The 24,052-nt window shown below is 57.7% G+C and overlaps 1 protein-coding gene across 1 annotated transcript; it reads right to left on the bottom strand.

Moving 5' to 3' along the window:
* Nucleotides 1-622: 622 nt before the first annotated feature.
* SMARCA4 (SWI/SNF related BAF chromatin remodeling complex subunit ATPase 4) lies at nucleotides 623-23,775 on the bottom strand. The gene is made up of 36 exons (XM_079332474.1): nucleotides 23,619-23,775; nucleotides 22,335-22,391; nucleotides 21,451-21,679; nucleotides 20,741-20,873; nucleotides 20,130-20,504; nucleotides 19,253-19,351; nucleotides 18,528-18,768; nucleotides 17,992-18,118; nucleotides 16,684-16,857; nucleotides 16,262-16,435; nucleotides 15,985-16,152; nucleotides 15,697-15,747; nucleotides 15,367-15,497; nucleotides 15,061-15,118; nucleotides 14,437-14,555; nucleotides 13,871-14,021; nucleotides 13,382-13,545; nucleotides 13,227-13,293; nucleotides 12,895-13,005; nucleotides 12,195-12,437; nucleotides 11,584-11,697; nucleotides 10,970-11,077; nucleotides 10,528-10,614; nucleotides 9,522-9,568; nucleotides 9,192-9,358; nucleotides 7,841-8,004; nucleotides 6,524-6,751; nucleotides 6,214-6,300; nucleotides 4,868-4,945; nucleotides 3,058-3,276; nucleotides 2,568-2,818; nucleotides 2,277-2,385; nucleotides 2,094-2,195; nucleotides 1,831-1,963; nucleotides 1,599-1,738; nucleotides 623-1,246 (listed from the first exon to the last, which is right to left on the bottom strand). The coding sequence occupies exons 3-36, from the start codon at nucleotides 21,637-21,639 to the stop codon at nucleotides 1,214-1,216; spliced, it is 4,842 nt and encodes a 1,613-aa protein (XP_079188600.1). The 5' UTR covers nucleotides 21,640-21,679; nucleotides 22,335-22,391; nucleotides 23,619-23,775; the 3' UTR covers nucleotides 623-1,213.
* Nucleotides 23,776-24,052: the final 277 nt, after the last annotated feature.

The following is a 24,052-nucleotide window of genomic DNA, read 5'->3' as shown; positions in this document are numbered from 1 at the left end:
CCGGGAATGAGGGAGGGAAAAGCGGGATGGACGAAAAGCCGGGATCGGGGGAGACGCGGACAGCGCGGAGAACAGCGGAACACCGGAGGGGCAGCGAAACCAGGACAGAGGGAGGAAAACCGGGATAAAGGCAGGAAAACCGAGGGGGACGGAGAGAAAACCGGGATAAAGGGAGGAAAACCGAGGGGAACGGAGGGAAAAGCAGGAAGGGGAAGGGGCGCGGCACGGGGGTCCATTTTCCCATCGGAAAGCCGCTTCTGAAGCGTTTTCCCATTTTCCACGTGGGATTAATCATGGAGTTTCCACTGAAGGCGATTCCCAGGGAGGCTGGAGCAGGATCTGGGGGTACGGGGGCACAAGGGGGTTCAACTCTCCCCAACTCCCCACCCCCCAATTTTTCCCAGGGGAGGGAGGGATCATTGCTGCAGCGCCTTGGAATGACACGAATCCCACTGCAGGACCCTCTGAGACGCCCCCTCAATGGCCCCAGGGACCCCCCCAATGCCCCCAGGGACCCCCCAATCCCCCAGGGACTCCCAAATGCCCCCAGAGAGCCCCCAGTGCCCAGAGTCACCCCAACACCTCCCTGCTCCCCCCCAGCTCTCCCTTGGAGGTGACCAGCTCCCGTTGGATTAATTTATTAATTAATTATCGACTGATGGGAATCCAGGGACAGCGACAGCACGGGGGGGGGGGGGTGGGACTGGGATCAGCCGGGAGGATCCCAGGGGATGGAGGGTGGTCTGGGACAACCTGGGATCACCCAGGAAGATCCAGATTGGGACCACTCAGGACAGGCTGGGATGACCCAGGACAATGCACGGGCTGATCTCAGAGGATCCAGGAGGATCTAAGACCACCAGGGATGAGCTGGATCCCCCTGGACAGCCCAGGACCACTTGGGATGGTCCAGGACAACTCGGGACAATCTGGATCTGGGATGAGCAGGGACAACTTGGGAGCATCTGAAACAACCTGGGATGAGCCCAGCTGGACCACCCAGGACCACCCAGATCTGGGTCAGGCCGGGAGCTCTGGTGGCTGTGGCAGTGCCGATTCTGGTATAAATACGGACGAGGTTGGGCATGGCTTTTTGGGACTCAGGAATTTGGGAATTCCGGTGCCGCTGCCGTTGGAGCTACAGGGGAGAATGGGGGCGAGGGGCAGGGGGCTCTGGGGTTTCTCAGAATTCTGGAGCCGTGGAATGTTGGGGTCAGTCATCCTCAGTGCCGCTGCCGGAGCGATCCTGGAAAGGGGAAACAGGGTTGAGGAATTGGAGGCCAGGACGAGGCGTTTGGGAGGTTCAGGAGAGGATTTGGGGGTCAGGTCACGGATTTGGGACTGAGATGAGGAACTCTGGGGTTCAGCTCAAAACCTGGGGTCAGGATGAAGGATTTGGGGGTCATTCCCAGGATCTGGGGAGTCCAGCCCAGGATTGAGAGGTCAGAATGAGGGATTTAGGGACACTCCCAGGATCTGGGAGCAGGAGGAAGAATTTGGCGTCAGTGCCAGGATCTGAGGTCACTCCCTGGACCTGGGGGCCTCTCTCAGGATCCGGGCTCTTGGCAGGATCTGGCGCCGTTCCCAGATTCTCTCACCTCCTCCTGCTCGTCCTCGCTCTCATCGTCGCTCAGGAGGGGTTTGGGGCGTCCCCCCCGCCCCCCCCGGCGCCGGCCCTTCCCGCGCTCCGGAACCTTCTCCTTGCGGCCCAGACGGATCTTCACCTTCACGGAGCGAGCTGGGGGGAATCCAGACCCTCGGGATGATCTCACCCTTCCCTGTCCTCCCTTCCCTGTCCTCCCCTCCCCTCCCCTCCATCCCAATGCCCACCCTCGGATTCAGATCCTTCCTCCTCTCCCTCCTCCTCCTCCTCGCTCTCCTCTCCGTCGCTCTCCTCCTCCTTCTCCACCTTCTGCCGGACGCTGGTGAACACGGACTGCAGCACGATGGAATCCTCGTAGATCTGGGGCAAAGGGGGGCACTCAGGGTCACTCCTGGCCATTTCCAGTCCCTCCAGGCCACCCCCAGCCACTGTGGCTGTTGTCCCAGGCCATTCCCAGCCATTCCCAGCGCTCTTCCCTGGTTTTCCCTACCAGGGACCCCTCCAGGTTGAAGGTCTGGGCATTCTGGCACAGCAGCATTACATCCTTCTCCAGGTCATTGAGGCTCCGGTACTTGTGGTTTCGGATTCGCTCCTGGCAGCAGGAGAAGAGATGAGGGGGAGCCCAGAGGGTGGATCCCAGCGGATCCCGACAGATCCAGGGGGATCCCAGTACCTTGATCTTCTTGAAGTCCACAGGTTTCCGAATGAGCTCGTAGTATTCCGGCAGCTCCTTGCGGGATGGGAGCTGGATGAAAACCTCGCTCAGCTGTCGCCCGCTGCTGCTGCAGGGGGAAAAATGGCTGTGAGGGGTGGCCTTCCTCATCCTCACCCATCATCATCCCATCATCCTCATCACCCTCACTCCCATCCCGTCCCATCCCATCCCACCCACGGGAACCCCAGGAACGCCTGACAGTGCCAGGAATACCTGGGAGCCCCCCCAGCAGCACCTGGCCCCTCTCACCTGTCCTTGTACTTGATGACAGCGTCCACGATTTTCCGCATTTTCCGGGTCAAGGGGGGCGGATTTGGGGACAGTTTTTCGGCCGGGGGCCGCCCTCGCTTCTTCTGCTTCCTGCTCTCCTCGTCCTTGTCCCGGCTCCGGGCGCTCGGGGGGGGCCCCGCGGGCCCCTCGGGCTCCCGCTTCCTCTTCCGAGAGGATTTCTTCTGCCTCACTTCCTCCTCGATCTCCTCCAGCGTCCCCTCCTCGATGGCCTGCGGGAAACAGGGATCCTTGGCACTGGGGATCCACAGGGGACTGGGGGCGTCCTGGAGAGATGGGGATTGACCAGGGCTCCCATTTCCAGGGAGCGTTTTTCCAGGTCTTTTCCTGGGATTTGTGGACACTTTGCCAGGACCTGCATTCTTCCCACACCCCGTGGACCTTTTTCACGTCCTGCAGGCGTTTTCCCAGCCCCAGCCTCGCGCTGCGGGCGGATCCACCCCGCCAGTACCTTCAGCCACTGCTTTTCCGTCAGGGAGTCGCTGTAATCCACCTCCTTGCGGTGCCGCGAGCCGCGGCCGAACATCTTCTCCTCCTCCTCCTCGCAGGTGAGCCGCTCCACCTCGGCGTCGTCCTTGAGGATCCAGGAGGGCAGCTCGTCCTCCTCCATCAGCCGCGGCTTGCGCTTGGGGTTGCGCGCCTCCTCGCGCCGCCGGTCCAGGTCCATGCGCTGTGGGGGCACAAACGGGGCTGGGGGAGCCCGGGCCATCCCCTGCCCTCCTGGGGGGGCTCAAAACACCCCTGGCGAGGGTCTCAAAGACCTCTGAGTGACACCCTGGTGGCACAGGTGCACAATTCTAACCCCTGGGGGAGGTTGTCAGCACAAGGAGAATGGAAACAGGCTACCAAAGTTAGTGAAGTGTAAATTGGATTGTTAGAACGTAGATAAATAGACTTTTGGGAATGTTTATAAGGGACACGTGGCCAAGCTGGAGAATTTGGGGGGTGGACACCTTTTCCTTCTTCTTCTCCATGTCATCCATGTTGGGTGACACGTTGGCACTCTTGGATTGGATGGGGTCAGGGCTGGACCATTTAATAAAATTGTATTGCATTGGGAAAATTTTGTAAACGTGTAATACATAGTACAAACTATATGGGATAAGCCCTGCCTTCAGCAGGCAGATTCCACCATGGATGCCAGGCTGAGCAGACCACTGCTGGCCAGGCAAAAAGTCCAGGGTTTGAACCACCTCATGTCCCTCTGGGGTGATCCTGGAGCAAAGGAGAAACCCCAGACTGGGACAGCGGGGCCCTGGGCTCACGGGGATGGGGCCAGGGGGAATTCCAGGGAGATCCCAGTGTGATGGGAACGGGGGATGCTGCTGGAGAGCAGGGAGGGGGAGCCACGCTCAGAGCCACAGGCTGCTCCGGGAACTGGAGGGACGTGGGAATGGAAAACATTTTGGGAGCTGAGGGAAGCGACACTGGGAACTGCAGGAACGACACCTTGAGCTGGGGGTGTTGCAGGAACTGGGAGTGATTTGTGAGCTCCCACAGGAAGCCTTGGAGCAGCACAGCTGAAGCATTAGGAAGTTTTAGGAACTGAGGAGAGTTTGGGAATTGGGAGAGTTTTGGGAATTGGAGGTGCTCTGTGCCTCCCCCTGCAGGTCCAGCACTGGGCCTGGCCACTCCCTGCAGGCTGGCACAGGGTCCCTGAGGGGTCCCCAGACTGGGAATGTTCCTGGCACTGAGTTTCCTGCCCCAGGACCAGCCCTCTCTCCTCATCCCCCTCCCTCCCTTCCCTGGGCTGTGGGAATTCGGGATGTGGAATTTGGGATGTGGGAATGGCTTTTTCCACATCTCCTCCTCTTCCTGAGCTGATCCTGTACCCGATCCAGGAGCCTCCTGCTCTCCTTCATCCTCCTCCCCCTTCATCCTCTTCCTCTCTGCTCCTCCTGCTCTTGGATACCTCAATTCCCTCCCTTCTCTACTTCATCCCTCATGGAGACCCCAAAGCCCTCCTGCTCCTCCTCCTCTTCCATGGGGGATCTTTCTCTCCTTGTCTCTCACTCTCTGCTTCCTCCCCCCTTTTTCTCCCTCCTCCTCCTTCTGTCCCTTTTCCTCCTTGTGAGATCCTCCTCTTTTCCTCTTCCTCCTCACAAGATCTCCATCCTCCTCCTCCTTGTGAGATCCTCCTCTTTTCCTCCTCCTCCTCACAAGACCCTCACCCCTGCTCCTCTCCCTCCTCCTCGCCACACCTCTCCCCACCTCCTCCTCCTCTCCTCTTCCTCCCCGTGCCCTCTCCTCCTCCTCCTCACCATGAACAGGTCGAACTCCTCCTCGTGCCGGGCGATCATCTGGTTCACGGTCTCGTCGTCGGGCACCTCGTCCTCCTCCTGCCAAGAGTGGGATGGGGGATTGCAGCGCTGCCCCGGCGCCCCCCGAGCCCCTCCCCGGGCCGGGGGCCGAGCGCTCCCCTCTGCGGCTCTGCTGGCGTTTGGCCCCTTCTGGGGCACTTCAGGCTCCTTTGCATCATTCTTTGCTGCTTTCAGTGCTTTGTTTGATTTTTTTTTTATTTTTTTTTTCCTTGCTTTTGGGTGGTTTCAGTGTGTTTTTGCTCGGTTTGGGGCTGTTCCCGTGTTTTTGCTCGTTTTGGGGTTTTTTAGTATCTACTTGCTCATTTTTTTGGTACTTCAGCTTGGTTCTAGCTCAGTTTGGGGCATTTTTTTTTTTTTTTTAGCTGGATTTTCGATGTTTCTGTGTTGTTTTTCCCTCATCTCTGGGTCGTTTCAACTCTCTTTTCGCTGTTTTCAGGGTGGTTTTAGGCGGTTTTTAGCTCATTTTGGGGGCTTTCAGTGTGATTTGCTTTTAAAGGTTTCTCATTTTCAGGCATTTTTATTCGTTTTTGTTTTCAGCTCATTTTGTCTTGCAGGCAGTTTCTTCCCATTTTTGGCTCAATTCAGGCCATTTTAGTGTCTTTTGTGGCTGCTTTTGTGCTGTCTAGCTCATTTTGCCTGGTTTTGGGCCAGTTTCTCACCTTTGGCACTTTCAGGCTGGCTTTACCTCACTTTCAGCCCCTTCAGTCAGCTTTTCACTCACTTTTGGAACTTTCAGGCCATTTTTTTCTCACTTTTGGCCTTTTCAGGTGGATTTAAACTCATTTTTGGCTGCTTTCAGGCTGGTTCTAACTAATTTTTAGCACTTTTGGTTTCACTTTAACTCCCTCCTGGCACTCTCATGCCAGTCAGTCTTAACTCATTTTTGGCTGTCTTCAGGCTGTTTTTTTTCCCCCAGTTCTGACACTTTCAAGCCATTTTCATCTTACTTTTGGCATTTTCAGGCTGGCTTTGGGTAATTTTGGGCTTTTTCAGGCCGTGACAGTTTATTCTCTTTCCGGTCAGTGCGAGTGCCCTTTCGGCCGTTTAAAAATCTCATTCCCGGCACTCTCGGGCCGTTCCAGGCTGCTTAAATCTCATTTCTGGCCATTCCAATCTGTTTAGATCTCATTTCTGGCCATTCCAATCTGGCATCTGGCCCTGGCAAGCCGTTCCTATCTGGCTGCTGGCCCTACCCAGCCCGTTTCTCTCCGGGTTCTGTCCCTCCCTGGCCGGCTGTGCTGGCGGGAGGATTGAATGGGCAGTGGAGACTGAACGACCCCGCTCACCTTTAGAGGTGCTTCCTCCGACTCAGCGCCCAGGCACAGGGAGGAGGCAGCGTGGGGGAAGCTGCCACTGCCCGCGCTCTGTCTGCTCTGTGGATAAACACAGGGATTCAGTCTCCAGGGCTGTCAATCCGGCGCCTTTGTTCCCGATGCTACTCCCAAAAAATTCCAAACAAGCCGCCATGCTCCTGCTCTGGGGTTGGTTTGTTGATTTTTTTTTTTTTTTACTTTTTTTTTTTTTTTTTTTTAAACTCCTCTTCTCTCTGACTCCTGACCCCCACAACTCCCACGGGAACTCTGCTGCTGCCCTCACCTCATCCTGCTCCTCGTGCTCCAGGATGGCCTGCAGGAAGGCGCGGCGCTCGTGGCTGGAGGATTTCTGGTCGAACATGCCGGCCTGGATCACCTTCTGGTCCACGTTGAGCTTGTACTTGGCAGCTGCCAGGATCTTCTCCTCCACGCTGTTGACGGTGCAGAGCCGCAGCACGCGCACCTCGTTCTGCTGCCCGATGCGGTGCGCCCGGTCCTGCGCCTGCAGGTCCTGGGGGACGGGCACCCATGGCACCAGCACCCCCAACACAACACTCTCCCCCTCCAAACCCCTCCTGGGGACATGTGGGCTGAGGCCTGAGGGTGTTGGGGGATCCCCAAGGATTGTTTGGATGGGATCACCGGGACTGTGTAAGTCCTGTGGGACGGGGCGAGTGTTGCAAGAGGGGCACCAAAAATCTCATTTTTGTCCTCAAAATCCTTGGGGGAGATGTGGGATGAGCCCTGAGGGGAGCTCAGGGGTCCCCAAGGATCACAGGGACTCAATAGTGGGATTATGGAGGTCCTGTGGGAAGGCACAGTGCTGGCCAAGAGGTGCCAAACTCCACTTTCAGCCTTAATGGGATGTGGGATGCAACCCAAGGGCTCTCAGACATCCCCAAGGATTATGGGAATTTCAGTGATGGGATTGTTGGGACCATGTAGGTCCTGGAGGAAATGGCCACATCGGCCAGGAGGTGTCAAAAAACCTGGTTTTAACCTCAAATAAACCACGGGAGAGATGTGAGTTGCACCACAAGGAGTTCAGGGATCCCCAGAGGAATTTGGGGAGTGGGATCACAAGGAGCCCAGAAACAGCATTCTTGTAGGAAGGAGGAGCATTAGATGAGGGGTCCCCAAAACCCCATTTTTATCCCCAAAGTCATGGGATGTGCCCTCAGCAACCCCAGAGGATCACAGGAATTCCAGAATGGGGTCACTGGCTGCTCTTTCCTTCACAGACAGAGCCTGCAGGGAAACCCAGCCCTGGGATTTGGGGGAGGCTCTCCAGAACAGCCCTGCTGGGACTGGGAGAGCAATTTGGGAGGAATCCCAGCCCTGTGGCTCCTCTGGCTCACCAGTTCATTGGGTTTTGGGTCAGTCACTGGGTTTTGGGTCACATCACTGGATTTGGTTTGGTTGAATTTTAGGTCGGCTGGCTGGGCTGAGTTGGGCTCGCTGAGTTTTGTGTTGCTGTTTGGGCGGCTCAGCGTGTTTTGGGTTGGTCTGATGGATGTGATGGGCTGGGGCTGGGTGTTTCCTGGCACTGATGGGCGTTTCTGGGTGATGTGGGTGGGTTTTGGCTCTGCCCCGGCCGTACCTGGTGCGGGTTCCAGTCGCTGTCGAAGATGATGACGGTGTCGGCCGACTGCAGGTTCAGCCCCAGCCCCCCGGCCCGAGTGCTCAGCAGGAAGATGAAATACTCAGAGCCCGGCTCGTTGAAGGTCTTCAGCAGCATCCCCCGGTCCTCTGCCTTGGTGGTGCCTGGAACCCCACAGGGCATCACCCCTGCCCTGGCACCGAGGGGCACGGGGGCCCAGGGCAGTGGGGAGGGGGTCCCGGGGAAGGTGGGGCTGGGAAAGGGGTGAGTGTTGCTCTGAGGGAATGGGGAGGGGGTCTCGGGGAAGGTGGGCTGGGAAAGGGGTGAGTGCTGCTCTGAGGGGGACAGGAGGTCTCCCAGAATTGTGGCAGCTTTGGGGCCGTTTTGGGTGCTCTTCATTTGTGTTGGTTTCAGAATCAGGGAATGATTGGGTTGGGGGGCACCTTAAAGCCCATCCTGCTCTGATTCAACCCTGTAATCCAACCTATTAATGAATATTTGTTTAGTCCTGTGGGAGTCTCTGGGGCCCTCTCCCAACCCAACAGGATCCCAGGATTGCTCAGATCAGCTGGAATAAATGGGAAATACAGCAACAGGCAGTGGGGACAGGATGCCTCAATATCCATCTCTGATATCCTGGTATCAATCTGGACATCAATATTTGGCATCTTGACATCAAGCTTCTATAACTTGACATCAATCTCTGATATCTTGGTATCAGTCTGGATAGAAACCTTGATTTCATTATTTTTAATGCTGATCTTGATACAAACCCTGACATTGATCTTTCTATTGAGATCTCAATATCAATGTCTCAAGATGCATCTTGTAACCTGAATATCAAGATATCAATCTTGATATCTCTGTATCAATCTCAGTACTGATCTGGATGTCTTTGATGTTAATCCTGATATAAATACTGGTATCAATCTGGTTCTCTCAATGTCTCCATATCCATCCTGCAATCTGGATATCAAGATACTGATATTTAAAATCTTGATGTGAACCCTAATACAAACCTTGACATCAATCTCATACAATCTGGATATCAAGACATTTGCCTTAATGATTTTTGACATCTTATCTCACTTTCTCCCTCGATGTCTGTGTGGACACATGACAATTTACCTGCATATCTTCACATCTATTTGTAATCTTTACAGCTTTACTTAAGAGATTTATCTTTGTCTCTTGATGGGTTTGTATTTTTGTACCTTGATAATCCCCAGTATCTTTCTGTCTGGCTCAGTATCTCCATTTCTTTACACCTTGATCTCTCTTGATGCCTTGACCTTGAGCTCCACCTTGACCAGGGCACCCCCTGTCCCCCCACCCCGCCAGGGGCACTCACCATCCAGCCTGAGGTATTTGAAGCCACGGTAAGCAAAATAATCCTCCATGATGGTCATCAGGGAGGTCATCTGGCAGAAGAGCAGCACCTTGTGGTTGGTGGCCCGGAGCTTGGGCAGGATCCGGTCCAGGAGCTCAAACTTCCCGGAGGCACGGTACAAATCCAGCCTGGCACGGACAAAAATGGGCTCAGTGAGAGATTCCAGGCCAAAAATGTGGTGTCTGCCCCTTGTTGGGATCACCTGGCTGCCTGGTGTGGGGTGGCTCATCCTTCACCCCGAAAAACCCCTGAGTTTGCAAATTCACAAATTTCCCAAAGTCAATGACTCACCCCTGCACGATCCCGCCAGTGAACCCCAAATGCTCTGAGAAGGATTCCTGAAATCAGGAAGAGAAACAGGGTCAGAAACCAGCACAAAGTGGCCCAGACAATCTGGATCTGCCATTGAAGAGCCAAGGCTGCTCCCCCCAGTTCCCTCAGGAATCTGGCCAGTGAATGGATGGGGTTGAGTGGAAAGCAGTGGTGGCAGTGGGTGGCCCAAGGAGCTAATTTGGTGCATCCTTGTTGGGTTTAGCTCTGCTCAGGTTTATCCCTGTTTGGGTTTATCTCCATTAGGGTTCTCCCTGTTTGGGTTTATCCCCATTAACGTTCTCCCTATTTGGGTTTATCCCTATTAGGGTTCTCCCTGTTTGGGTTTATTCCCATTAGGGATCACCCTGTTTGGGTTTATCCCCATTAAGGTTCTCCCTGTTTGGGTTTATCCCCATTGGGGTTATCCCTGGTTTTGGTTTATCCCCATTGAGACTCTCCCTGGTTTTGGTTTATCCCCATTAGGGATCACCCTGTTTGGGTTTATCCCCATTAGGGTTCTCCCTGTTCAGGTTTATCCCCATTAGGGTTCTCCCTGTTCAGGTTTATCCCCATTAAGGTTCTCCCTGTTTGGGTTTATCCCCATTGGGGTTATCCCAGTTCGGGTTTATCCCCATTAGGGTTCTTCCTGGTTTTGGTTTATTCCCATTAGGGTTCTCCCTATTTGGGTTTATTCCCATTAAGGTTTTCCCTGTTCAGGTTTTTCCCCATTAAGGTTCTCCCTGGTTTTGGGTTTATCCCCATTAGGATTCCCCCTGTTATTGGTTTGTCTCTTTTGCTGGCTCAGCCCTGCCTTTCCCAGGTCTAACCCTGCTGGGTTTTGGCTTTATCCCCACTACAGTTCTCCCTGGTTTTGGGTTTATCCCCATTAGGATTCCCCCTGTTATTGGTTTGTCTCTTTTGCTGGCTCAGCCCTGCCTTTCCCAGGTCTAACCCCGCTGTGTTTTGTGTTTGGGCTCATCCCCACCTCGATGTGCTGGAACATGTAGGGGTGGTTGCAGATCTTGCGCAGCTGCATGATCGTGTTCATCAGCGTCTTCGTGCCGCCTTTGCCCTGCCAGGAACCACCCAGCAGGTGAAAAACCCTCATCCCTGCTGGCTGCCATCCTTACTCACCAGCCCAGCACCCCCAGGAATGCTACCCCACAAAGGGGGCTCAGAGACATTAAAATAAATTAAAGGTTTTAAGAAAACCCCCAAGTTCACTCGAGGCGAGGCTGGAAAACAGGGAATCCCCCACCCCAGTGTCTTTTCCAAACTATTTTGTGTCTTATTCTGCTCACAGACCCACTGATGGCTTTGAGGAGCCTCTGTGGATCACCCAAATATGCTGGGGCCCAAGCTCAACCCAGCCCACAGAGACAGGCTCTCCCACGCCCAGCACTCCCAGCAGAATTCCCAGCCCAGACCTTCTTGTCCTTCTCGGAGCCATCGGTGAGCAGGACGCCCTTGGCCTGCATGTGCCGGTACAGGACCCGCTGCAGCGCCGACATGTCGCACTTGATCACGTACTCCACCTGCCAGGACCCAGCGGGGTCATGCCCCATTCCCCAGGGATCCATCCAATGGGACCCAGCGGGGTCATGCCCCATTCCACAAACACAACAGGATCCGGTGGGGTCACACTCCATCCCAGGGAATCCACCCAACAGGGTCACACCCCATTCCCAAAGGATCTAATTCAAGTCACACCCCATTCCCAAGGGATCCACCCAACAGGACCCAGCAGGGGGTCACACCTCATTCCCAAGGGATCCACCCAACAGGACCCAGCAGGGGGTCACACCCCATCCCCAAGGGATCCACCCAACAGGATCCGGTGGGGTCACACTCCATCCCAGGGGATCCACCCAACAGGACCCAGCAGGGTCACACCCCATTCCCAGAGGATCCAATTCAAGTCACACCCCATCCCCAAGGGATCCACCCAACAGGATCCGGTGGGGTCACACCCCATTCCCAAGGGATCCAATTCAAGTCACGCCCCATTCCCAAGGGATCCACCCACAGGACCCAGTGTCACCTTTTCTGGGAGCTGAGCTTCCACCTCCTTCTTGAGGCGCCGGAGCAGGAAGGGCCGGAGCACCTTGTGCAGGCGGCGGATGATGAGGATTGTCTCCTCCTCGTTCAGGTCCACCTGGCCAGGAACAGGAACTGGCATTGGAAATGGAACTGGATGGACCCCCAACATCCCAAAACACCTGGTCCCTCTGCTTCCAGAACCTCCTGACCCTCAGTTCCTGGTGGGATTGATCCAAATGCCTGCTCAACCCAACAGCGAGTCCGGAGCGGGATGAAGCTCCATGAGTGTATCCCAGGATGGAGAGGGCAGGGAATTGTCACCAGGGAAGGGAACAGAGGCCTCAAGGGTAGCACTGATTCACCTCCCAGAGCTCCAGGGACACCCCCAACCCCTCTGGAGCCATTAACAGTGACACTAAGCCACATCCCACAGCTCCAGGGACACTTCCAACCCCTCTGGAGTCATTAAAGACACCGATCCACACCCCAGAGCTCCAGGGACACTTCCAAACTCTCCCTATCCATTAACACCGACTCCAAGGCCACCCCACTGCCCATTAACACCGACTCCAAGGCCACCCCACTGCCCACAGCCCCACCCCATTCCCACACCTTCTCCCCAGTCATGGCGAAGGGCGCGTTGAACCACTGCTCAAAGGTGCTGCAGCTCTTGAAGATGGTTGGGAGCAGGAAGTTGAGGAGAGCCCAGAGCTCTGGGAGCTTGTTCTGCAGTGGGGTCCCAGTGAGCAGCAGCCGCCGTGGAGCCACGTAGTGAGTGTTGAGCACCTGGGTGAGTTTGCAGTGGTGGTTCTTCATGCGGTGCCCCTCGTCCACGATCATGTACTTCCAGCGGATCTGCACCAGAGGGAAGGGCAGGGATGGGGAGCTGGGGCTGTGCCTGGAGCAGCCCAGAGAGGGGAACCTGCCAGGATGGTTGATTCCAGCTCCACTGAGGAGACGGCCCTAATCCCTAAATCTCAAAATCTGGGATTCGTAGTATGATCTGAGTGTTGTTCCATTGGCGTGATGCTCCGTCCCACTTATCCTCCCCCTGTGGATCTGAACCCCGTGGCAACAAGGGGGCTGGAGGGATCCAATTAATACTAATCATCCATACTAATCATTCAAGAAAATGGAACCATGTATCTGATGTACCATGGGATATATCACCAAAAATCAGGAGCAGGAATTCTGCCACGGGGCAGCAGCTCGTGCGGAGGCTCCAGGGAATAACATGCCAGGTTTTGGTATAAACAAGGCAAGGATTTTCCTGTGAGCACGGCAAGGCTGTGAAAACCCTTCCTGGCCTCACCTTGGCCAGGATGTGCTTGTCCTTGATGATGTACTCGTAGGTGGTGAGCAGGACGTTGAACTTCCCGCTGCGGAGCTGAGGGACGAAGGCGCGCCGCGCTGCCGGAGAGCCCTGCAGGGACAGCCAGGGAAAAGTCAGGAGCACAGGGGGCAGGGGGGTGGCACACAGGCAACAGCAAAGACAGGAGATCTGGGGATTCCTGCTGCTGAGGAGCAATCAAAAATGGGATTTCGTGGACTTGGAGCTGGGAGCCAGTGCAGCTTCCTCAGCGTGATGGTAACAGAGCGGGAAGAGGAAAATGGAAACTGGGATCCCAGGAATGCGACACTCACCTTGTAGGAGACCTTGACCACGGAGGGAGCCCATTTGTCGAACTCATAAGCCCAGTTGGACAAAGTCCTGGGGGAAGGAGACAGACAGGGTGGGAATCTGGGTCTGGGGGCTGCAGGGGCAGCTGGTGAGACTGTGCAGGAGCTGTGGCACTCACGAGAGCGGGACGATGATGAGGAAGGGGCCGTTGATGCGCTTGTGCTCCATGAGGTACGTGATGAGGGCGATGGTCTGGATGGTTTTCCCCAGCCCCATCTCATCAGCCAGAATCCCGTTGAGGTTGTTGTTGTACAGGGACACGAGCCACTCCAGGCCTTTGATCTGTGGGGGTGGAAATGGGGGTGGGAATGGGCTAACATGATTAACTGGTAACATAATTGAGAGAAGAAGGAATTGAGATATTCCGTGGATTCACATGCAACTCGATGGGTTTGGCTTTTAGCAGGGAGTGAATCCAGCTCCTTATCCCACACCATTCCATCCACTATCCCACACCACCTCAGATTCACTGTCCTTCCCCAGCTCCTCATCCTTCCCCACCTCTGGCTCCTCATCCTCCCACCTCAGGCTCCTCATCCCAATACCACATCCACTATCCCACCTCTGGCTCCTCACCCCTCTGCCCGCTCCCTGCCCGGCCCCACACCTGGTACTGCTTGAGCACGCCGTTGACCATCAGGGCCGACTGCTTGTCCACGCGCTCGGTGACGGCGTGAGCCACGGCGTAGTAGGACTGCAGCCCCCGCGCCAGCGCCTGCGACACGCCGTACTCATCATCCACGTCCTGCTTGGCATTCCTGCCCGGGAACCGGCACAGCGTCAGGGAACGCGGGGCGGGGGACACGGGGCACAGCGGGGTAAGGGGAGCAGGGGCCTGGGGAACTCGGGGGGAACAGGAATGAGGAGAGGGGGTGATTTCAGATGGAAAAACGTGGATGGGGGGGGATCCCTGCTCCTCGCTGTCAGGAATGGGAACACGAGAAAGGAAAAAGGGAATGATTGACACTTTTGGGGTGGGAAAAGGAAGGTCTGAAGGATGATGTTCTTGGGGGAGTGCCTGGGAACTCAGTCCTGGGCGAATTTCCAGGTAAAATGCCTTATTATGGGTCACTTTGGGAAGATGGGAAAAAAATGGGCTTGGAGGAGTGCTGCTGGTGGAATTGGGAAGGGGAAGCTGGAGCAGGAACAGGGGAAGAGGGAGGGAGGCCTCACTCAATGATGTGTCTGGCGTCCACTTCCGAGACGTCGTCGCTGTCTGGATCTGGAATCTTCTTCTTCTCCTCCACAGGCAGCGCTGGCTGTGCTGGCTGTGGCTGCTCCTCCTCCTCCTCCTGTGGGGTTCCCAGCAATTCCAGGGAAAACACCCGTGGGAAAACCCTGGGAAGCACCCACCCCCTCCCACCCAAATCTCCCAGAGATGGGATGCTGCTTGCCATTCCCTCTGGAGACATGCCAGCAATATTCAGGATGAAAACTGAGGGAATTTCCCTTTCCTGTTCCCAGCCTCCCAGCTCTTGTCCAATGCAGGCATTCCATTTTATCTCACTACTTTGTTAAATTTTTATGCATCAGTTTATCACACTTTTAAACACCTTTTTTCCCACTTTTTTATTCTACTCAAAGTAATTTTATCCTGCTTTATCCTATTGCTACGTCCTATTTTGCCCTATTTATTCCACATTGTCCTACTGATCTGTCTCATTTTAATCCACATTATCCTGTTTCATTCCATTTCATCCCGTTTTTTCTGAGCTGCCCAACAGCCATTGCCAAGGTCAGCCCTTTCCTGTTCCTCCCAGGACATTCCCAGTGTCAATGTGGCAGGACCCCCCTCACCTCCTCCTCCTCCTCAGAGCCACTCTCCTCGCTGTCAGAGCGTGGAGCCACCTCATACCTGGGGGGAAAACAGAGGAACAAGGAATTGCAAATCCAATTTGTCTGGAATTTTCCTGCTCCCTCCTGGCTCTTACACACCCCATTCCCTCCCGGGTCCAGCATTCTGAGCTCTCCACTGCCACTCCCAGCCCTCCACTCCCATTCCCACCCCCAGGGTGCCCAGCTCCAGTGTTCCCAGTTTCCCAGTGCCATTTCCACTCCAGTTTCCCAGGTCCAACGCATTCACAGCCCCCTGCTCCAGCATACCCAGGGTTCATTTCCAGCCAGGCCTCCAGCTGCCCGGCCTTGGGGGCATCGGTGCCAGTGAGGATCTTCCCACTCTCCACGTGGATCACCTTCACCGGGAGGTCGCTCATCTGGCTCGTCTCATCCAGTGGCTGTGGGAGGAGCCCGTGGATCAGGATTGAGAAATTTTGGCTGCAAACCCCCAAGAACCCACTGGGAAAAGTGGGGGGAAAGGCCTGGAGGGAGAATTCTGAAGAAGCTGGTGGGACACAATCTACACTGCCTGCCCATACATCATGCAGGGGATGATCCCTGTGGCCCCCCAGGATCCTGGGATGAGCCTGGACTCACCTCCCCATCAGGGCCGATGGCTGGAGCTTGTCCTTCAGCATTCTCTGCCTTCTGTGGGAACAAAAAGGCAGGAGGAAGAGGATAGGAAGGAGAAAAAAGAAGGGAAGGAGACAAAGGATAGGAAGGAAGAAAAGGAGAAAAGGAAAGAAGACAAGAGAAAGACAGTGAAGAGAAGATGGAGAGGAAAGAGAGAAAGGGAGAAGAGGAGCAGGCGGAAGGAGAGGGGAGTCAGCCTGGGCAGTCCAGCCCGGGCACTCCCTCCACGAGCCTGCAGTTTCTTTCTCTTACCTTCTTCTTCTTCTTCTTCTTCTTCTCCTTGGCCACCTGGGCCGCCTTGTGCTGCCTGACCAGCTCTGTCAGGTTGGCCACGTACTCGTCCGTCTGCTGCAGCAGGTAGGCCAGGCGCTTGTCCTTCTTCTGGTCGATGAGCTTCCTGTATCCCTCCTCATCCTCTGCCTACCCCGGGGGAACAGCACCCTTGGGATGGCAGCAGGGAGCAGCCTGCCCTCACCCACACCCCCAACCCCTCTGCATCTCCCCGGTCCCGCCCTGCTGCCCCTCTCACCATGAGCCGGCGCATCCGCTCCTTCTCGATGCGCTCGTTCTCCTTCTTCTGCTCGCGCTCCGTGTTGGCGTGGTACGTGGCCACGGCCTTGGTCAGCTTCTGGATCTTGCCGCTCACGCTGCGGTGGTACTCCTTGAAGTCCTTGGCGTGCTGCAGGATGCTGTTGAGGTACTCCTGTGGGAGTCAGAGCGCAGTGAAGGGATTCCGCAGGGAGCAATGGGGATTGCAGGGACCCAACGGCCCTCGATGAGTACCAGCAGCCATCCCATAGTCCCAACAGCCACCGAGACATCTCAACAATCACCACCAAACCCTCGGCCACCACGACCCACACTCAACCCCTCCACCCCCCACACCACGTTATTCCCTTCAAACTCCCATCCCCGCCTCCTCCTCGCCGCAGTTCCCGGCACTGCCCCCACCTGGTGCTTCTGCCGGCGCTTCCTCTCCTGCTCGATCTTCTGCTGCTTCTCCAGCTTCTCGGTGATGCGCGCCTCCCGCAGCGACTGCCGCTTGCTGCGCTTGTAGGCCTTGGCGTTGAGCGCCGTCTCCAGCGCCGTGTCCCGCCGCATGCACACCACCACCTCCTGCCGCAGCTGCGCCGGGAGCGCCGCGGGCGTGAGCGCGGGACCGGGACCCCACCCCAAACCTGCTGCCACGGGACCGGGACTCCACCCCAAACCTGCCACACTGGGAATGGGACCCCACCCCAAACCTGCTGCCACGGGACCGGGACCCCACCCCAAACCTGCTGCCATGGGACCGGGACCCCACCCCAAACCTGCTGCCACGGGACCGGGACCCCACCCCAAACCTGCCACACTGGGAACGGGACCCTGATCCCAAACCCGCCACCCCGGGAACGGGACCCCACCCCAAACCTGCCACACTGGGAACGGGACCCTGATCCCAAACCTGCCACACTGGGAACGGGACCCTGATCCCAAACCAGCCACACTGGGAACGGGAGCCCACCCCAAACCTGCCACACTGGGAACAGGAGCCCACCCCAAACCTGCTGCCACGGGAACGGGACCCCACCCCAAACCTGCTGCCACGGGAATGGGACCCCACCCCAAACCTGCTGCCACGGGACCGGGACCCTGATCCCAAACCTGCCACACTGGGACCGGGACCCTGATCCCAAACCAGCCACACTGGGAACGGGAGCCCACCCCAAACCTGCCACACTGGGAACAGGAGCCCACCCCAAACCTGCTGCCACGGGAACGGGACCCCACCCCAAACCTGCTGCCACGGGACCGGGACCCTGATCCCAAACCTGCCACACTGGGACCGGGACCCTGATCCCAAACCTGCCACACTGGGACCGGGACCCTGATCCCAAACCAGCCACACTGGGAACGGGACCCTGATCCCAAACCAGCCACCCCGGGAACGGGAGCCCACCCCAAACCTGCCACACTGGGAACGGGAGCCCACCCCAAACCTGCTGCCACAGGAACGGGACCCCACCCCAAACCTGCCACACTGGGAATGGGACCCCACCCCAAACCTGCCACACTGGGACCCTGATCCCAAACCCGCCACCCCGGGAACGGGACCCCACCCCAAACCTGCCACACTGGGAATGGGACCCCACCCCAAACCTGCCACACTGGGACCGGGACCCCACCCCAAACCTGCCACACTGGGAACGGGACCCCGATCCCAAACCCGCCGCCTTGGCACTGGGACCCCGATCCCAAACCCGCGGCCCCGGCTCCCACCTGCCGCTGGAAGTTGAGCAGCCGCAGGGCCTTGAGCTCGATGGTGGCTTTGGTCCGCAGGTCCCCGGCCAAGGAGCCGGGAAGGTTTTCCAGCTCTTGGATGCGGTGGGCGATGCGGGCTTGGAGTCTGCAGGGGAGGGGGAGGGATTTTGGGATGAGCTCAGCTCACTCCCAACCCAGCTCCCGTTGGGAGAGTGTGGGAGCAGGGTGAGGGCGTTGGGAAGTTGCTTTCAGAATGCTGGGCCGATTTTTGGGGACCCCCCATGGAAACAAGGACATGGGCTAGAGCTGGGAAGTGCCAGGAAGAATCTCCAAAGACAATATTCTCCAGCTCATCCCTCCAGATCTTCAGAAGCGGCAAAATGGGATGGAGGCAGCTGGAGAAACCTTGGGAGTCTCCAAGGAAAACACGCTCCCCCTCACCCCTCTGGAGCGGCGTGGACATTGGGAAGCAGGAAAAGAGGAGAGGGAGAAGCCTTGGGAATCCCAGAGGAATGTCAGGAAGGAGGAGCCCCAGGCGAGCGGCGGGGCCGTACCTGTACTCGCGCTCCTGCAGGATCTCCACGGGGTCGAGCCCGCGCGGTTTCTGGATGGGCGTGATGCGGTTCTGCTTGGGGTGCATGGGCAGCGCCGGCGGCGCCGGCTGCCCCGGCGAGGGAGGAGGGGGCCCGGGGGACGCCGGGGGCACGGCGGGGGGCACGGGCGAGGGGCGCCCCGCGGGGGGCGGCGGCAGCAGCTTCTGGGGGGCCCCGCCCGGAGCCGCCGCCGACAGCGGCCCTGCGGGAACGGGAGCCTGGGAATGCCGGCCTGGGAATGGGCACAGCTTCCCAGGGGACAGGGACCCCAGCTCCCCAAAAACCCCTCGTTATTGGGACAGAAACAAAGCTACAATCCCCAAAAAACTCGAGTATCTGACTCCTGGATGAACCGCAGAGATTTAATGAGAAATTCATCCCTATTCCCCACAAAACTCCTATTATTTACCTGGAAATACCCATTAAAGCCCAATTATTTGTCTGGAAATCAGCCTCAAATCCCCCAAAACTCCAGTTGTCGAATGGAAAATTAGCTACACATCCCAAAGAAACTCCAGATATCTAACTCAGCATGAGCACAGGCAAAGCTCCAGTACAGAAGCTAAACCAGACATTCACAGAATTCCAAGGTTTAACCAGGAACTTCCTTCCATTCCCACCCCCCAGAGCATCCCTTGCTCGTAGATCTGGATGAATTCCCAGGAATTTGGTGATCCAGGTCTCACCTTCTGGCCAGGGCTTGGGAGGGCCTCCGGGCGGTTGGCCCGGCATGCCAGGGGGAACTCCTGAGGGTCCTGGAGGGGGCATGTTGGGCCCTCCAATTCCTGAGAATTCCCAAAAACCAGGCAGAAGAGGGAAAAAAAAGAGAGAAATCCCATGAGGATGGTGACACCTGGGGGAGAGTCCCAGCAGAAAGGCTGGTTCTGTGCTCTGGCTGGTACCCCCTTCACCCTGAACTGCCAGAGCCTGGATGGATCTGAACTCCCAGCTGCTGGAACGCCCAAGGACAAGGACGGGAGAAACCCAAACAGCTGGGGGGAACTGGGGCAAACTGGAACCAAAGGCTTCCCATCTGGGATGGAATGGGGTGAGAACCCTTCTGATGGATCCTCTGGGATAGAACGGGATGAATCCCCTACGAATATCCAAGGACAAGCTGCGCTGGATTTCCCAGGACAGCGTGAGATGGAAAGAAATAAATCCCCCAGAGATCCCAGGACAGAACAGGACCAGCTCCCCTGGATTTCCCAGGACAGCGTGAGATGGAAAGAAATAAATCCCCCAGAGATCCCAGGACAGAACAGGACCAGCTCCCCTGGATTTCCCAGGACAGCGTGAGATGGAAAGAAATAAATCCCCCAGAGATCCCAGGACAGAACAGGACCAGCTCCCCTGGATTTCCCAGGACAGTGTGAGATGGAATGAAATAAATCCCCCAGAGATCCCAGGACAGAACAGGACCAGCTCCCCTGGATTTCCCAGGACAGTGTGAGATGGAATGAAATAAATCCCCCAGAGATCCCAGGACAGAACAGGACCAGCTCCCCTCGCACCCCCAGCCACAACTGGCCCCCCCGTGCCCCTTCCCCAGCCCCTCCTCACCGTGAGGTCTGGAGTAGCCAGGCGGCGCCGGCCCCGTCCCGGGCGCGGCTCCCGGTCCCTGCGCGGCGCCGGCGGGCGGAGGTAGAGCGGGAATCTGCGGCTGCATCCCGGGCAGCGGCCGCTTCCCCTGCACGGCCACCTGCAGGTGCTCCGGGAGCGGCTGCCCCCGCGCCAGCAGCTTGTAGGCCATGATCTGGGCGCGCAGCTGGTGCAGCTGCGCCGCGTTGAACGGGGACGGGCCCCGGCCCAGCGCCGGCGCGTCCGAGCCGGAGCCGTCCAGCGCCGCGCCCGAGCCGCCCGCGGAGGAGCCCGAGGGGCCGTTGGAGGGCACCGGGCTGGAGGCGTGCTCGGAGCCGCCCAGGGGGGATGGATAACCTGCCAGGGGAGGCAGGGGTGAGCCGGGCTCCGAGCCCTGCAGAGCTGCCTGTCCCCGCCAGGAAGGATTTCCACCCCGAACCCCACGGGATTTATCGTTCCTCCCCAGATCCAGCACGTGGTGGATCTGGGAATAACTGGGAAGGCAGAATCCAGGATTTATGAAGCCCTCCCCGCCCCCAGATGCAGGATTTGGACACAGCCCCTCCCCTCCCGCCCGTGGTGTCTCTCCCCACCTTGGGAATGCTGGTCCATGGGGCTGGGGGGGGGCCCCATTCCCGCGTGCCCCCCCGGCCGCATCCCCATCCCCTTCATCTGTCCGTAGCGCGGATCCTCCGACATCCCCTTCTCGTGCATGGCATCCAGGGGCTGCAGGAAGGAAAACCCCAGGGAATCACACAAGGGCAGGCCCCTCCTGGAGGAAACTGATGCTCCCAAGCCACCCAGCCTACAGAATTCCCAGGGCTTGGAGCTGGAGCTCCGTTTTGTGATTCCCAGAGATGCCAGATCCGGCCACAAAAATCCTCCGGGCAGCAAAATTCCCTGCATTTTTTTATTAAAAACCCCCTGGATTAGAGATGAGGAACTGTTGTTAAAGATAAAAAACCTCTCAATTTAATTAATGGGGCTGGGTTGGGGGATTTTCCCATTCTTGACATTTTCCAGTGCATTTTTGAAGCGGGAGAGTTTTGGGGTAGGGGAGGTGAAATAGGAAGGGAGAGAAGAGAGGAATGGGAAGGGGCTGCAGGTGCAGTTCATGGATTTGATAAAACCCTTAGTTACTCCCTTCTGTCCATCTCCTCCTGATGCTGGAGAAGAGAAAGATCGTTCCAGCAGCAGGAATTGGCAGAGGGTGGGGGCACAGGAGGGGGCACAGGGTGGGGGCACAGGAGGGGGCACAGCAGGGGGCACAGGAGGGGGCACAGCAGGGGATCCCCAGCCTCACCTTGTGCAGGGGGTGGATGGACTCTGGGGCATAGCCCGGGGCGGGCAGCGCGTGCCCCGAGTGCCCCGAGTGCCCCGAGCCGGGCGAGGGGCCGGGGGAGGGGCCCAGCATGGACCCCGGCGAGGGGCCGGGCCCGGGAGAGGGGCCGGGCCGGGGGGTCCCTCCCAGAGGGGGCTCCGGAGTCGCCATCTCACGTCAGGAGCTGCGGGCTGAGCCTGGAACGGGAGATCTGGGTTAATGACTGGGATGGAATCAGGGACCCCCGGGTGGGGAACCCCAGCCTGGGATGGTGGAGAGACCGAAAAACCCTCCCTGCAGTGCGTGCTCAGCAACACAACTCCCCCCCAAACTGGCCTCGGGTCAGTGGAATGGGAAAGCCCCTTCCAAATCTGTCAGCTGGGAACAGGGAGCCAGGAACCCCCTCCCAAATCCACAGCAAACGACGGGAACCCGCTTCCCCATCTGAGGGAAAAACCTCATTTGCCAGAAAAAGTCCCTTTTCCCAGGCATATCCCCCATTCAGGCTGCCCTGGCACACTGAACAACTCGGATTTCCCAGCACCTGCTTGTCCCTACATGGAGTCATTCCTCAGGAACCCCTCACGTCCCATGGGCAGAGCTGTTCCCAGGACAGAGAGGGTTAATTCCTGCTGGATCTGGCAGTTCACCCCAGCACGGCCTTCCCAGCAAAACCATTCCAAGGAAAGCAGGGAATGAAGTTGTAAATAAGCTCCATTCCTGCTCTTTCTAACACCATTCCCTCCCACTCACGGGAATTTTACACATAATTCCAAGGAAACCGGTCATTTCTCAAAAATAAAAATAAAAATATTCCTGTGGGATGTCAATTCCCAGATCCTGGGGAGTTCCAGAAATCCCAGCACCCACCTACAGGCATGGCAGTCCTGGAGGCTCTGCAGGAATGAGCTCCTAACGCTGGGCTGGGGGAGAAAAAGGGAAGGAATTGGGAATGAAATCACTCAGAAAGCTCAAAAAAGGCCATTTCCTCACAGATGAGCCCAACTCGGGGAATTTACCGACTTCCAGTGACGAAACATTCCAAAATCCATTAAACAAATTGCCCTTAATTCCCAGAGACAGTGGATTCCACCTGCTCCAGCTACAAAAATCATCCCCACAGCACAATTTCCTTTTTCCTGGATTTTTTTTTTCCTTAAAACCCCTCTGGATTATGGGTGAGGAATTGTCATTAAATCCTGAAACCCAGGAAAGAACCCCTGGATGAATGAAACCACGGGGAGGGTTTTCCCATTCCTGAGGCTTTTTCACCCCGTTTTTAGAGATTTAGTGGAAAATAAATGGGGAAGGGGGAGAGGGAATGGAAATGGGCTGCGGGTGCAGCTCTTTTCTTTGAATTCAATCCCTTGCTGATCCTTCTCTTGCCATCTTCCTCCACCTCCGGAGGAGGAAAACGGGCGATTCCAGCAGTGGGAATTCGCGGAGGTGAAAAGGAGGCGGGGCTGAAACGGGCGATAAAGGAACCGGGATAAACGGATCGCCATAAATCCAACCCCTCCAAAATCGGGGGTCTTGCTGTGACCCGATTGCCAGCGCCCCCCACCCCAAATCCCCCGGATTTCTCCAGGAAGGGGCCAAATTCCCAAATTCGGGAGCTCACCCGAGGGAACGGCGGGACCCTCCCAAAACGGGGAGGGACCATTCGGGGCAGGGGGAGGTGGGAAAGGATGGGGAAAAGGGGTTTGGGATGGAAAAATCGGGATTCCCAAAAGCAGCGCGGGGACCCCGAGAGCTGGGGAGGGTTTCGGGTGCGGGAAAAGCCCCCCGGGATCGGGGCCGGGGGGGCTCGGTGTCCTCGGCAAGGACAGGACGGGAACGATCGGCAGGATGGGGAGGGGGAAAGGGGGAGAAAGAAGGGAAGGGGGATACAGGGGATTGGGGAAAGCAGGAATGGGGGGAGTAAAATAAAAAAAACAGATACGGGGGGACACGGAGGGGAGGAAAATGGGAGGTTTAGGATGCTGAGGGGCGATGGATCCCTGGGGGTGGAAGGGGGGACGGATCCCGGGGGTGAGGCGGATCCCCAGGCCGAGCAGCCCGGGCTGGGGTCGCCGCCGGCCCCGAACAAAGGGCCCGTGACCCTCGGGGGCCGCCGTACCCGCCCCGCGCCCCCCGCCCGCCCGCGTTACCGGGGCCAGCGCACTTCCCGGAGCCCTTCTCGGGGCTCATTCCGGCCCGATCCAGACGCGATCCCGACCCCGGTCCCGGCGGGGGAACAAAGGAGCCGCCGGAGCCGCCGCCGCCGCCTCAGGGAGCGCCGGGCCCGCGCCTGCGCGCCCCGCCCCGCGCCGAGACCCGCCCACCGCGCGCGCTCCGCCAATGGCGCCGCGCCCCGGCGCCGGCGCTGCCAATCAGAGGCGACCAGAGGGGAGCGCGCGCGGTGGCCCCGCCCGCGCCCCCCGCGAAAGCGGCCAATGGGAAGGCGGCGCGCTGCCCCAATGAGGAAAGGGAGGGGGAAGGGGAGAGGCCACGCCCACCCGCCGCGCAGCAGCCAATGGGAGCCGCGCTCGCCGAGCTATTCTCCGTCACCGCCCTGCCCGAGCTGTCAATCATTCCCTTTCTA

This window comes from Erithacus rubecula, assembly GCF_903797595.1.
Source record: "Erithacus rubecula genome assembly, contig: scaffold_318_arrow_ctg1, whole genome shotgun sequence".
In the NCBI taxonomy this organism is placed as follows: domain Eukaryota; kingdom Metazoa; phylum Chordata; class Aves; order Passeriformes; family Muscicapidae; genus Erithacus; species Erithacus rubecula.
Note: the sequence above shows the minus strand (reverse complement) of the source record. Positions and strands in the feature narration are given on the sequence as shown.